Below are 15938 nucleotides of genomic sequence, written 5' to 3' on the forward strand. Positions count from 1 at the left end.
TGCTAAGAAAGAGAATCCAAAGCATGCAGCATCCCTTTTGGAGCCACTCGATTGGCTTTCCACATTTTTGGAAGCCTTTTTTGGTCTTTGGATCCTTTCGCTGTCTTTAATATTTGTAGAAGTCCTAAGCCATTTTAGAAGATATAAATATATAGTCATCAAATGTTTATTATTATTTTCAATATTAATATAGAATGTTTTTTAAAATCTAGAAAAAAAGCTAATATCGAGAAGCCTGGGAATAAATTAAACTAAATTTTTATGTTAATTTTTAGGGTAAATCAAGACTTTTTTAAATATCATAACTAAGCCAAAAATGCATTAATTTAAAATCGGAGCGCAATTCTGTGCTAGTTTTTAAAAGGTTAACAAATCTGCATACTAAATTTTAAAATTTTAAATATTTGATTTTTTGTCAAAATTTGACAATTTTAATGATGTAACCCCTTTTAAAATTTTCAAATTTTGAAAAAATTTCAAAATTTTTTTTTCAACCGGACATAGCTAGATCGATTTGGCTGTTGATTCTGATCAGGAATATATATGATATATAGGGTCGGAAACAACTCCTTCACTGCTTTTCATTAAAATTATAACGGCCTGAAAGGGTATAATTAAAGGGTAAAATTTCGAATCTGAGCTCTGGAAATAGAGTTTAAACATAGTTTATTATAAAATAGATACTGCAAAATTAATAAATTATTATAAAAGCTTACAATATATAAACAATCCGCATAGTAATTTAATTTTAATTTTAACTCTTTACTTTAACTTTTACTTGCTAACAAAGTAGCTTCGCTCTATTTTAGGGATTCTAATGTGGTCTCAGTTGGGTTTGCATCATCTTGGCTCATTTTATTTGCGCATTTTAATGGGCTTCAGCTTAATAATTTCAATTTACTCATGTTTTTTTTTCCATCCAACTGTATGCAATTTTAAATATTCCGCTTCGTAATTATATTTATGCAAATGCGGTGCGCACATGTGGGCGGTGGTCGGGTGGCAGAGATACTCATATTGGTATGAATATGTGTGCTTGGCAGCAGCTTCTGGGCAGAATATAATTTTCATTTTTAATATTCTCTTGCATGCCCGGAGTTTGTACATTAAATTTATTTATTGCCGCAAATATTGGATCGGATGCCGATGGCTCGGGGTCTCTCTTGCCATTTGCATTATTGCGGCTCCTGCTTTGCTCCTGCCCCGCATCCAAATGCACACACATGGTTGGCGTTTCAATATTATATATTTAAATATATATGTATGTAGTACACATTGCATATTCTAGATACATATATGCAAATTTATTGGATACTCGGAGGACCACCTATTAAATTCCTGGATACTTTCCTTAACCTTTTGTATTTAAATGAAATTCTTCTCCTACAATGTAAAGAGTTCTCAGAGATCCTTGGAAAGGATCTTTATAGGGAAACATAGAGGACATTACTTAGGGTTAAATTCTCTAGCGAAGCCAATAAAGCAGTGGACGTAAGTAACCAACTTAAAGCTGGGAAATGGTTCTACTTGTTTCCATTTATTGGTCCAGCCAAGCCTCCCGCTTCCCCTCCATCGGTTGGGGGTGAGTGGGAGGAGCTGCCTGTTGTTTGCTCAAATGGAATTTCCAAAGTCGTTTAGCTCCTTATTTTTCTCGTTTCGCTTTTCTTAAATGCCATTTTTTTCCATTTCGTGCGTTCGCATCCAGAGGCAGAGGCAGCTGCCACCGACTCGAAGGCACTCGGAGTCGGTCGGAGCAGCCGGAAGCAGCAGCTCCAGGTCCTTGCAAGGAGGGTGGCTGTGCGGAATTCCTGAGTGCCAGAGCAAGGAGCTGCCAGCAGGATGGCAGCAGGATGGCCGCGGAGGAGGCAAAGATGGCTGGCTGCCATCGCACGAACGAAACGGAAACTCACCCCCGAAGGCGTCTTCCTGGCCGTTTGTTTGCTTTTTGCCGCATTTCTTGGCTGCCAACTGTTTCCACACGGAGAAAAATATGAAAAACTAAGAAAACTTAAATAATTAATTGTAGAATTAATGGTGTATTGGGAAAATTTGTAACACAACCTATTTTTAAACCAAAGTTAACTTAAGACCAGGATTTAATTTTCCTTTGACTTCAGAAGAGTATTTTCCATTATTCATTTATTACTAAATATTTCCTTAAAGGTATTAAATATTTGTATCGTCCATATTTTGTAAATGTTTAATGTGTCTTTTAAAATTTAAATGAATAGGAAATCAATCATAACTAAACTTAAAATAATTGCATTTTTTGAATCCACGACAATTTTGTTAACAAATCATATCTTAAAAACCTCATAACTAAGCCAAAAATGCATTAATTTTAATTCACTCATATGTTAGTTCTTAGTAGATTAATAAATCTGTATACTCAGTTTTAAATTTGAGAAAATTCAATATTTTGCCAATTTTTGACAATTTTAATGATGTAGCCCCTTAAAAAAAATTCAAATTTTGAAAAAAATTTCAAAAATTTATTTTTCCCCCGTACATGGCTAAATCGATTCTCCTGTTGATTCTGATCAAGAATATATATAATTTATAGCGTTGGAAATGACTCCTTCACAGGATATGATTCCTTACAAAAATGATTATAACTTCCAAGGTTATAACTTGTGTTTTCTTTTATAAATTTACTTTTAGTGACAAAAAAATCCAATTTTAAATAAAATGTTTAGAATGATAGCTTGTTAAATATATATATTTTTTATTTATTTATTATATTTCTCTTACACCTATTGAGTTTCTCCCTGTGCATCTCCTCGGGAGCCGCATCGTCTTAGGGTCTGAGATGCCATTCGGATAGTTTGCTTAGGTTCATTTTCCGTGGGCAAAGCAGGGGGCTGTGCTGGAATGGGGTGGTTTTTCCAGGAGGGGGGTGGAACGCAACGGAACGGCCATTGTTGCCAGAGTGTGCGCTCGTAAAGAAGATTTATTGGGAAGACGCGCGCGCTTCTTGGGGCGCACGTAGCCGGCGGATTCCATTTGGCCGGGAAGGAAATTGGGTTTGCTCTTCTGCGGCTCTGGTCCTTACCCTCATCCTCATCCTCACCCTCTCCGTTCATCCGTTCGACCTCGGCCCAGCAGCAGCTTACTAAATTGCTTTTTCTGCCGGGGAGTCTCAAGAAAAATTACTTTGTCCCCACACCGCACTTGTCCTATCTGCCGGCTTCCAGGGGGATATGTATGTATGTATATTCCTACTATATCGCATTTCTCACATCTGAGACTAATGCGATTGTATTTTTTGAGAGTTTTTCTAATTTGCATTTAATTTTTTGCAGCTGTTACGGTTTGGTCTTTAAGTCGTTGGAAATTCAGAAAGCGTTTCGCCTTTAGTTTAACGACGCTCTATATTGAAAGATAAACATTTGAATGGCAGGATTAAGCTCGCCGCGGCATTTCGTATGCAACAGGATGTTGTCGTTCGTGCAGGATGTCATTAAGTGACGGTTTTCTGAACAGGTAACCAGGATTCGGATAATCTCTTAAGTTTAATTTGGAATTAAATGTATTTTTTGTAAGAGAAAATTTAAAAGGAAAATTGGAACACAAAAACATGTAATTTTAATTGTGTCTGGCTTTGGGGTCTCCTTTTTTTATCTCAAAAAATGTTGCTATTAAGGATATAATATATAATGTCCAGTAAAAGTTTAAGTTGGCAAATATATCTTTAAAATAATAAGTACAATTTTAGTTCAGAACAAATCAAGATCATTTGCTAATCCTTGAAGGTTAGATATAGTTTCCCAAGGTGTTTTTTCCTATTTTAGTTCTGCAGAAAGCAGAACTTGTATGGCATAATTTTGCAAATAAACCTTAGAGTGAGCCTGTGGCCAAGGACGATGATTCATTGTTACATCTAGTTATCCCTGGAATTGTGCTCATTTTTTGCACTTATTAACCCACCGCAACGGATGCGGCCAGTAAAAATGCGACCAAGGTTAATTGCCAAGAACATAAAAAAAGAAGAGGAACACAAAGCACTTTGCAGATTTCATATTTCACGGTTATTATTTGCACTTGGAATGGTGCAAAAAAACCAAACAGGTAAGCGATGCAGCTAGGTCCTGGCGCGAAGGTTAAAGACAAGTCCTGCAGAGAAAAAATAACCTAAGACAGAGCGAGTGGAATGTAAAAAGATGCTCGGAAATGGTACTCGGGCATTTCCCACAAGACCAATACGAGAAAATCGAATCCGAGCAAGGAGTGGGAGCAGGACCAAGGACCAAGGAGCAAGTACCTGGCCCGGTTCCACTTGCTTGCCGTTTTTTGTGTGCTCCTTTTTTTGTTCGCTTGGCAGCAGCGTTCTTAATCTCGTTTATGACCTCGTATATCCTTGGCAGGGAGCACAGCTCCCCAAAAAGCCGGATGGGGACGGATCCTTCGTCCTGCGGCGCCGGTACAACGCCCATTACAATAAACAACGAAGCGGTGGCGTCGTCCTGACGGGGGATTGGGTGAGACATGGGGGCCAGGAGGATGTCCTCCTCGCCCTCGTCCTCACCTCCACCCCCGAAACCGAGATCCGAATTCCAAAATCCAAAATCCCGCCCCCCTCGAATCGCGTATCGTGCTCGTATCTTCGGATGTCCTTTCGCCATTTCCGTTCGCTGGCAGCGGCGAAAACAGGAGGAAAACTGCGAGGGGGAAACACTTTTTTCGCCGCCTTATCCTTTTGGGATTTTGCGCCATTAACGTGAATTGCTTTTTGGCCAAATTATGTATACCCCGTACACAGCAACAACAACAGCAAACAGCAGCGGCAGCAGAAGCTTTAATGTTTTGTAAATTCACATAAGGAAACCATTATCACCTGAAATATGAAAGCAATTTTCATGCATCCTTTCGCCTTGCCAGTGTTTTCCCTTTTTCCCCAGGGTTGCTTTTCTTCAGCTTTCCATATTCTTCGGTTCGATCGATTTGAGGTTGGGGAAAAACTTCGTTTTTGGTTTGTATCAAGCTGAGAACGAGACCTGTGAAACGAAGATTTTATTTGATCTGAAATATTTAATGGAAATAATTAATATTTTAATTTCACATTTTCAATACAAAAAATGTAATATTTCTTTTATTGAGTATTATTCACAGCATTTCATTTAATATTGAAATTAATTTTTTTAAACATAGTGAAAGAATCGTATACAATTAACATACTAACGTATACATAATTTAAGAAATAATGCATTTCTTTCCTTATAAATATTCCAATATTTATGTAAAAATTTCTTTCAAAATATCAAGAATGAAACCCAAGTTTGATGCAGCCGAAGTTTATATACCCTTGCGGCTTGCAATTGAGTAATGGGATCGTGTAGAAAATTGATTGATACTGAAATTTATTAATATTTTTATGTGGCATTTATTTAAAAAACTCATACCTTAAAAACCTCATAACTCAGCCAAAAATGGATTAAATTCAATTCGGAAATCGCTCCTATATTAGGATTTATTAGGATAATAAATCCGCATACTCAGTTTTAAATTTTAGGATTTTTAAAATTTTGCCAATTTTTGAGAATTTTAATGATGTAACCCCTTATGAAATTTTCAAACTTCGAAAAATTTTCAAAAATTTTTTTTCAACCAAACATGCCTAGATCGATTCGATTTTTGATTCTGATCAAGAATATATATGATTTATGGGGTCGGAAATGATATCTTCACTGAGTTTTATAGCTCTGAATACAATTATTGAGGTATGATAGAAGGCTATAAAAATTTATAACATTTTATGTAAATCCTATATTTTATTCCATATTTCATTAGTTATCAAATGATTTCCTTGATATTTATTATTCTTAAATATATTACTTGCACTGGTTAGGTAAATTCTAAAAATATAATGCTTTAACTATCATGTGAAATTGTCATAGGGAATTAGAGGTTTCCGTTTAATTAAAAGTCTTGTGGTTTCCACAGAAATTACCCATTGCCCGCCGGCAAACTTGGAACGAAAGAAAGTTGCCTGGAGAGTTTTCCATTTTTTTTCCCAAGCAATTCTTTGCCTTCTCCTGCCCAGATTTCTGGCCAAGAAAACCAACCCGCCGGCAGTGGCTGTCTGACTCTCCAGCTCTCAAAGCCGATGCCAAGCGATGAGGATGACGACTTCGTCTCGGTTTCGGTCTTGGTCTCGTTCCTGGCAATTGCTGGGAGCATCGTTTGGAGCCATTTCGGTGGCCATAACAATTCTCGTAATACTTCGGGCATCGCCGACTAAACGATAATCGCGCGTAAATGCGCCACTAAAATCAATACGACGACTTGAAGCTCATGGAGCTGCGCTCGTGGCCACCAGTTTCACCTTCGTTTGGCGAGGACAGCGTTTCGGCCATCTCGCTATCCTTTTTCACCGCCAAAAGGAGCAAAGAGGAGAGCAGTCCTCCGCCAAGGAGCTCAGCTAAGGAGCTTGGCCAAGGAGAACTCGACGCGCCCACGCAAATGGGCGGTTATGCACATGCGCTTCCCAGCCAGCTCCTTGTAAGCTTTTATTTTTTATATATTTTTTCGAAGCGAAATGAAGTCGGTTCACACACAAATTGAGTGTATTTCGAGGTTTATCAGATGCGGATTTATACATTCGCATATGAGCACTTGAATCTGCAGAGCCAATGCGGACCATCAGAGGGCATTAAATGGGGCTGATAAAGGATCATTGTTTGGCTCATTTCAATTTGGAAAATGTTACAAGTTTCAGTTGTTATAAAGAGGACTTTCAATTGTACAATAAATGTACTTGATAGAAACTTAAAATATAAAATTGATAGGAATCTTTGAAGGCGTGCTTAGTGATTCAACATTTAGAAGTAATTCCTTGTCAAATAAAAATGCATGTTCCTTAAAAACAACTCAATAATTATTTAAGCTTTGACTCATCGCCGATAATAAAAACTTGAATGTCATTTCAATTAGCGAATGCAACTCATTACGATTCACTTTGAACGGCCTTTGTTCGAATAATTAATTTTCCATTTCACTTTAAGAAATTATACATTCAAATTTCCGTTGTGAGATGCATAATGAATGGTCGGTCCGGCAGAGAAACCTAACCTGGAATGAACATTTTAATCAGCCGCAAACGGAGTGGAGTCCTCCATTTATTTACGATCCAGCGATCCGATCCGGAGATCTCGATCCGAGATCCCAGCGGGTCAGGTAAGCGAAATGAGAAATTTATCAAATTTATGGCCGGGGAATGAATTGAGATATAATTCAGGGGAATTACAAAGGCCGACGAAGCCACCAAAATGGTGGCTTAAAACCCCAATAAATAAGCCAGGAAGAAGCGGCCAAGGAAAGACAAAAGGCAGAAGGCTCAGCAATTATATATATTTATTTTTTTCCAACTCGACTCTGGGGCTTCTGGGGACCGCACGCTGCGTCCGTAATTAAAAGTCGTAAACTATTTTTATGGTGCCTCGTATATTTGCCGCAAAATGTCAACCCCGATTTGCATGCAGAGCTCGTGGGAAGGTGAACACGTATCTGTACGTATCTTCTGGCGGTCAGGTGAATTAATTGAATTAATTGCGGATAGATAAATCGAGATGATCGTCTGGGAATCGTACAAAGTAACTGACTTCGTACTCCAGAATTCAAGTCGGTCCGTTCTTGGGCATTTATCTCAATGAGACCCGCAGTTGCAGTGCCTCATTAATTGGACTTAATGGCCGTCTAAATCATGTGACAAAATGCAAATTAATATTTATACCCATTCGAGTGGGGAACAACTTTCGCAGACTTGGACGCACACAACGCATAAATTCATAAATGTGCCAGCATCGCCAATGAATTTACAGTGTAAAACATAACTTTTAATTACGCGAATAAGAAAATGTTCGCAAATCCACACACAAAATGTCGCCACAGAGGCAGCATAAATAAGAGCGTTTAATAAGCAAAAGTGGCATGCCTGTTGCGGGCACTGTGGTTAAAATGATACCCATTTTTTACACTTACAGGGTATTATTATTTCAGTCAAAAGTTTGCAACGCAATGAAGGAGTCATATAAAGATTACATATATATTCTTGATCAGCACAGAGTCAAGCTAGACCTATATTAACTAGTCACTGCAACGCAGTGAAGGAGTCTTATAAAGATTACATATATATTCTTGATCAGCACAGAGTCGAGCTAGATCTATATTAACTAGTCTCTCAGTTTTGAAGCTATCTCAATGAATTTTTGAAGTTAGTCTTCTTTATAATCTCACTTGCGTATATGTCGGAACGGGCCGGATCGGACGACTTTAACATATAGCTGCCATAGGAACAGTCGGAAAATTTTAACAAAATAAATTATAACATTTTCAGTTTTCAAGAGAATTTTGTCAAATTTGATATGTAGCCAATTTATATTATTCCACATATTTGTGTAAAATTTTATGAATATCGGACTACTAAATAATATAGCTGCAATAGGAACAATCGAAAAATTAATACAATCAAAAATTATGACTTTTACAGTTTTCAACAGATTTTCAACAAATTTGAGATATAGACAATTTTTTATTATTCTAGAATTTTGCTTTTAGTTTTATGAAAATCGGACGACTATATTATATAGCTGCCATACACAGGATCGTTAGATATAGATGAAAATGCAAAATTGTGAATGTAAAACTGTAGGGAAATTTAATGAAAGCAGGCATTATTTCACTGTTTTTAACATAAATATATATATTTTATATTGTATTAATTCCTAGTGATCGAAGTCCTATCTGCAAGGGTATATAAACATCGGCGTGCCGAAGTTAGTTTCCTTTCTTGTTGTACTCTAAAAATCTATATTATATATATTATATATATATATTGAGATACATAAACTATACAATTTCGGCGTCTGACTCTTCACTGCTGGAAATGTTGGTGATTACCTTTTGCTTGCCCAATCGATGCTGGATCTTTCTTGAGGACATACCTCTGGTCTCCGGAATGAAGGCCAGCGAGAAGAGCAGTGTGATCACAGCAATGATGGCGAAGACCAGGAAGAGATATGGCTGACAGACGAGCTTGAGGCTGGAGTACCAGAAGATGGCCAGGGAGGCGCACAGCCAGTTAACCGTGGCGGCAATGGAGCAGCCCAGGGGACGCATGGGTGGCACCAGCAGCTCCACGGTGAGCAGCCAGGTGAGCGTCCCAAGTCCGGCCGTATAGGCGCCCACAAACACCGGCATGCAGATAAACGTAACCCAGGGCAGGATATCTCCGCCATTTTCCAGAAACAATTTAAAGCCAATCCCTATGACAACGGTGGCAAAGAACATTATGGCCGAGCAGACAATGAGCAGGTGTTTTCGTCCCATTCTCTCCACGAGACACATGCAGACCAGGAACCCCACGAGAGCCGGCACGCCCAGTCCTGCCGCCAAAGAATGCGGCAGTGTCAGGCAGCGTACCAACTCGTAGCTGTAAAATATGAAAACGTAGGAGCCGCAAAGCTTATGGAACACGGCCAGCACCAAAACCCGAGCCAGGCTTCTCCTCACCTCTTGGTACTTGAAGCCTTGCCGCGGATGCTGGTGCTGGTCGTGCTCGCTCATCGTGGGATCCCTCGTCAGGCGGGCCATCTCATTATTTACATTATAGTGCTTGCCACGCAGCAACCGAAGGCTGTTCTCTGCGCGATCCAACTTCCTCCGCTTCACGTAATAGGCCGGTGTCTCCGGCATCAGGAACTGCAACAGCCCGAGTAGCACCAGGATTAGATTGATCAAGTTAACTTTCCTAATTTCCAGGAAGCTGCTTATCAGAAAGCTATAGAACACACCGACAATGCAGGCTCCGTAGAAGCATACGCCCATGGTGCCGCGCTTCCTTACGGAACTGATCTCGGCGCTGTAGATTGGCACAGCCACGCAGTGGGCTCCTCCGCACATTCCCAGGATGAAGCGGCCGGCGTACAACATATTGATATCCTGTCCCCAGGCGGTAAGGCACCAGCCCAGGGTGTTGGGGAGCAGCTGCGCCAGGATCGTTCGCTTGCAGCCGCACCACCGCAGGAGGAATCCTGTGGGCAGACACCAGAACATCGCTCCCAGAGTGAGCAGTATGCAGACATAGTTCCACTCCAGGCCCGAGGGCGTGTATCCATACGAGCGTTTATGCATCACCGAGTGCTCTGCCCCGGCCGACCAGCCCATGGCGATCCCGAAGAGAAAGGATCCAATGTTGCTGAAGAAAGTGGCCTTGTACAGGCCTGCATTGTTTACGCGATACATTGAATACTCTTCCTCTGGGTCAGGAGTTTCAGCTGATGTTTTCAATTTCCATGCGGATCTGGAACCCTCGGCATTCGGTGTTTCAGCTGGTTTATTTTCCACTTTAACGGCCTGCTTCGCAGATTTGGAGGTCCCGGGCTGCTCAGGTTGAGCCTCCTCCACCGGCCGCGATTTTGGCCAAAGACCAAACATCAACAGCGGTTACGTTTTGACCAAGGAGCCAAAAATTGGTTTTTCTACCCAATTTATGTGTATTTTTGTTACTTTGTAAATTTATAAATTCATTTTCGGTCTACTATGTTATTGGTATTTTGTAGTATAGAAAATTATACTATTTGTAATGAAAAATTAGCAATTAAGAACATAGCTGAATAATTAATCATTTAAAGAGCGCAATTATGAACAAAGTATTTTTTATTTCATATTCAATTTAAGAGGTTCGGGGTTAGAGTAGATTAAATTAATAATTGTGAACTAAAAAAAACTACTTTCCTGGTTTCAAACAGTTTATGATCTTTTGTTGCAAACAAAGCTCAAATACTCTAAACTGATGCTATGTTTTTAATCTATTCATTAGTAGCTTATATTTTTAAAGCAGATAAATATGACTATGAATAAATAGGATTATAATTTCCATTGAATAGCAAAAGATCTTCACTTCCAAAACTATAAGGAAGAGTATGCTCAATAGTCCTCCCTATTTATCCGACCGGACTGAGTAGGACAAGTAATTATACAACTCATTATGCTTCTCCCAGCAAAAATGGCCAGAGTGCTGAAAGGGGAAAGAAGAGGGGTTGCTGTGGGCGGGCGATTTACAATATTGCATTTCCAAATCCCCCGGACCGCCCCCAACTAAGTCGGCAATAAACTGGGATCTGCAAATATTTGTTTGCCGCCAACCGGAGGATATGCACATGTGTGTGTGTGTGTGTGTGTGGATTCCCGCATCCGGAGTCGTCGTATTTTGAAATCGTACGGGTATCTCTGTCCGGGTGATGGGGGTCTGTCCTGATGTCCTGGTGTCCTGGTGTGTGTACTACTCCTGGCAAAGTGCAGATATTTATGCGTATTTGATAGCACTAATGGGCCATTAAATGCGTACGCAAATACACACACGTAGCATGTGTGTGTGGGTGCAAGGATGAAAATGTACCTAAGCGAATCTAAATGGCATCGGGGGCACCGAACATGCAAAATCATGTACTCGTAAATCTCCTTAATGCCAGCGGCCTCCGGACGAACTGAGACACCCGGGAAAATGGCAGGAAAAGCGATGGAGCAGGTGCCCCGGGGGAGGGAGGGGGTATGAGAGTTGGAAAATGTTCAGTTTGGGCGTTTGTGGGGTTAAGCATATACATATATGTATACACACACAGGGAACACGCATGGCGGATGCTTGTTTTACCCCCGAGAAAAACTCAAAGATGGAATGGGAATTTCCGTAATGGAACTCGATATATATAAGGATATCTCTCTCTGTGTGTGTGTGTGTGTGCTTGGGTGTGGGCGTAAGGTATTACGTAACTAACGAAAATTAACGTTAATAGCCTTGAGTATCAAAATAATGGCACTCGCCTGTTGGTTGCCCTTCCTCCAAGGCTGTTTTTCAGATCGGTTTCGGGGGTCTTCTCCCTTCCTCCCTCCTCAGAGCCCCAAATAAATTTCAAAAACTCATTCCGGACTTGGGAAAAACGTGAAAATATTGTTATGACCTTAGGAATACGGCAACAACCTCCTTGTGCTGTGCAAAAAAAATAAATATATTGTGATATTTCGGGGAAAGGCATCTTCCGTTTTCCTTATGGCAACATATCCCATCGAACTAAATTTGATTTTAGTCACAAAATTACGATGCTTGTGGCGGTTAATTGAGAAAAGTGGAGCAGCGATTTTTAATGATGTTGTGATTGCGGATGGAAGGTTGTATCGTTATAAAGGGGATGCTTATATGGTTTTTGGTAGATGAAATACCATATAGAGAGTTCAGAACATAGAGATTGCTGAGAAAGTAAAGAGAATATGGTTATTACTGGGTCATTATGTTTTAGTTTGATGAGCTATTATCATTAAATATAAATACTTATTAATATCAGAATTATGTTAACCTAACTTTAAAGAGAAAACTAAAATTACATATCACACGAAACTGCAAGCAAAGATAATGATTAAGTTAATATAATATAGTAAATATTTATAGAGTGAAAATATTTTTTATCTCTTCCCGAAAAGTTCTGTAAAAAATCTTTAAAATTAAGCTTTTCTTCTACAAAGTTTCTAACCAAAACATGTTCTTTAAAATTTTGAGGAAAACCCCCTTAAATGTGTCCATGTGAGGAAACATCTTGGCAACGCAATTCTGTTTCAAACGAAATTGAAATTTCACCACCCACAAAATAAAAAAATACAAAATATATATATAAGAAAAACAGGAAAACAGAAGATACTTTGGCCCGACATTTTGTGAACTGTGTATGCGTGTATCGTTAATTTTTATTGGCGAGCACTCGAGATCCCCTTTCGCATTGAAATCGAATGAAATTCAGTTGCGAGTCCTTGTTTGCTTGTTGCTGGGGGGAAAGGCAGGAAATGGGTTCGGATCGGGAGGACGAAAACGCAATAAGCAGTTAAAAAATACTCGTAATTGCAGCGGGAGTCAAAGCCCCCGGAGACCGGAGACTGGGAACAGTACTGTCATGCTGCACGGTTCATATGAGTTCCATTGTTGTTTTTCTTATTTTTTTTTTTTCCAGAAACGTGCGCATCTCATCGACTCGATTTCGATTCCGTATCCGGAACCGCCCCTCCTGTTCCTTTTCTCTTGGAAGGAGGACGAGGACAACGGCGGGAATGGCACTCGGCGGACTCGTTCCGCCGGAAATTCATGAATAAGAAGATGAAATTGCTCGAAGCACAGCTCGCCATGTCATCTCCAATCACAAGTTATTATTTTTCCAAGTTTTTCCCAACTTTAAGCAATTTTAAGGAAATTTGAAATATTAATATTGTGGGGAAATCGTCTTAGTATACCCTTGCAGTTTAAAATTGAATTATAGGATTAAATAGGAATCGACCATGACTAAGGTTAAAATATTCGCATTTTTGGAATCGTTATTTATCAACGTTTTTTTATATGACAATTTCTCGAAAAATCAAAATTTAAAGAACTCAAAACTCAGCCAAAAATGCATTAATAGTTTTTATAAGGTTTATAAATCTGCATACTCAATTTTAAATTTTAAGATTATCAAAATTTTGCTCATTTTTGACAATTTTAACGATGTAACCCCTTAAGAAATTTTCAAATTTCGAAAAAAATTTCAAAAATTTATTTTTTCTGGATCGATTCGATTTATAATTCTTATCAAGATTATATATGATTTATGGGGTCGGAAATGATTCCTTCAATGAGTTTTAGGCTTCTTAATAAAATTAAAATACCCTGCAAGAGTATAAAAATGTAGTTAATGTCTTTAATTAGTCAATAGTTAGTCTGTTATTTTATAAACATATTATTTCAAAATCTTTTAATTTCAAGGTAACGCTATTTTTTTACAAGTAATTAAAACTATATTACTAAAAAGTTACGAACTTAAATATAGAAACAAATTAAGTTTAAGTATTAGCATTCTTTAAATCATTAATTATTGATATTTTTGTATGACAATTTTTTGAGAAATCGAAGTTTGAAAAACCCATAACTCACCCAAAAATGCATTAAATTCAATTTAGAAATCGCTCCTATGTTAGTTTTTATAAGGTTTATTAATCTGTATACTCCATTTTTAATTTTAAGATTTTCAAAATTTTGCCAATATTTTACAATTTTAATGATGTAACCCCTTATAAAATTTTTTAATTTTGAAAAAATTTCAAAAATTTATTTTCCTTCCAAACATAGCTAAATCGATTCGATTTTGGATGCTGATCAAGAATATATATGATTTATGGGGTCGAAAATGAGTTTCAGACTTTTTAATTGCAAGGGATACACAAACTTGAACTCATCGATGTTAGCTTCTCTTTCTTCTAGTTCTCTTTAAAAGAAAATTCACAAAATTGTTAACAAAAATTTAAAAGCCGTACAAAGTATGGCCAAAGAATGACTTTAAAACTAGGTTTAATATTCAGCTCTAGAAAATAACGGAGAGTACGATTAAACATTTAAAGTTAAGGACACTCTGCAGTCGACCATTTCCCATGGCATATCCTTTGGCCAGTCCAACCTCCTTCCCCGTGCCCGTCGTCATGTAGTTTTTCTATTTGTCCGTCTCTCGTTATTGCCGTAATATTGTTGGGTCCGCCAGGATTCCTACGTTTTTGGTGCCGTCGCCCTTGTTGTTGTAGTTATAATTGGCTAGTGCCATTCTGGGCAGCGGCAAAAATGTTTCACAAATGGGTTCATATTTTGACGTTTAATGTAGCGAAAATGAAGCGGCGATTTATGGAATGCGCACGTTGCCCTCGCGACTTGGGCGATTTTTCCATCGCCTTTTCCCCGGTTTTTCCGGCGGGCATTATCGAGAAAATGGAGAGTGCAAATCAAGAATCAATTGCATTATTAGAAGCGATTCGCAATCATCGGGGCGTAAGGGGGTAAATTTCTCTGTCTGGCTGAGGCGGGCATTTCCCCAGGTTCTTTAAGGGTTGTCTAGGACAACATTTTATGTCCTGATAATGGTATATTTAGACTTACAGAGTTCGAAAAAATAATAAAGGTTTTATCCCTGTAATTAGGGTAGAAATAACTATAAATATATAATAACTAGAGCTTTCTTTATAAGCAATAATATATTGTAATATATCTTATACCATTACTTTGTCGATTTAATATACTTTGAGGTATATGATCTATAATTTTTGCTTATTTTTCCAAGCCCCTGAAGATTAAAAGTTGGCTATATTTTGGCAGGAGCTCGTAACCTGCCACCGGTGTCCTTTATGGCCAATAGCGAATGATGAAAATGCCATCGGCTGCGGGGTCTGAAGTTTGCCTAAATATTGCTAATCGACTGCCACGGCTGGCACTTGAGGCCAGCAGTTGCCAGGAGCCGTTACCAAGTCCCAGTGGCCAACACGAACCCCTCCGGAATCCAGTTCCAGGTCGAACTGCCAATCCCTTCTGGGCCGCACGCCGGGGATCAAGTAAATTGCGAAAACTATGTGCAAGATGGCCTGTTATTGCAGCCGAAGCGCTTGTAATGATGACTCTAAGTGTCGTTTCCTTAAGTGTATTACCTATAAAAAATTTATACAAACATGCTGCCGAATTCGTTCCCATTTCCCACCACCAGGCAGGCAAGGAAGGCAGATAGTCCTGGAACCCTCTAGCCTCATCTGCCTCGCCGGCGATAAGGTGAACGGAGCAGCGCGTCTTGGCGATAAAATGCAACATTAAGTTGCTGATTTTTCTTTCCATCCCTCCTCAGGCCCTGGCTCTCGAAGAGCAGAGTTCATTAGGGTAACATTGCAATCGGGCAGGGAAAGGTTGTCGAACGTGCTCAAGGTGTCCTGTCCTGTCCCACTCGGCAGCTATTAATTGGTCATTATGCATGCAAATGCTTCGAATAAATTCTGGAAAGGCATCGATTCAAATGAAGTATGTAATGGAAATGGATTCCAAGATGGGAATCATTGGATTTATTATAATGAATAACTGTGATGGTTGTAAATCAGATAACGAATTATTATAAATTAAC

The 15938-nt window shown here is 38.9% G+C and overlaps 1 protein-coding gene across 5 annotated transcripts; it reads right to left on the minus strand.

The window, feature by feature from the left end:
* On the minus strand, positions 1–10565 carry Glut3 (Glucose transporter type 3). Of its 5 annotated transcripts, none has more exons than XM_086840211.1 (2): positions 8896–10565; positions 1–124 (listed from the first exon to the last, which is right to left on the minus strand). In XM_086840211.1, exons 1-2 carry the CDS (start codon positions 10429–10431, stop codon positions 107–109), a joined length of 1554 nt encoding a protein of 517 aa, XP_086696337.1. In that variant the 5' UTR covers positions 10432–10565; the 3' UTR covers positions 1–106. The 5 variants fall into 5 exon arrangements, with proteins under 5 accessions (XP_086696337.1, XP_020817336.2, XP_020817337.2 ...); XM_020961677.2 differs by lacking the exon at positions 1–124 and adding an exon at positions 4778–4994; XM_020961678.2 differs by lacking the exon at positions 1–124 and adding an exon at positions 4778–5019.
* Positions 10566–15938: the final 5373 nt, after the last annotated feature.

This window comes from Drosophila serrata, unplaced genomic scaffold (genome assembly GCF_035046125.1).
Source record: "Drosophila serrata isolate PLE 108 unplaced genomic scaffold, ASM3504612v1 contig_382, whole genome shotgun sequence".
Taxonomy (NCBI): Eukaryota; Metazoa; Arthropoda; class Insecta; order Diptera; family Drosophilidae; genus Drosophila; species Drosophila serrata.

Coding starts and splice junctions, on each gene's coding strand:
- Glut3 (XM_086840211.1), bottom strand. CDS start 10,431: ATGTTTGGTCTTTGGCCAAAATCGCGGCCGGTGGAGGAGGCTCAACCT.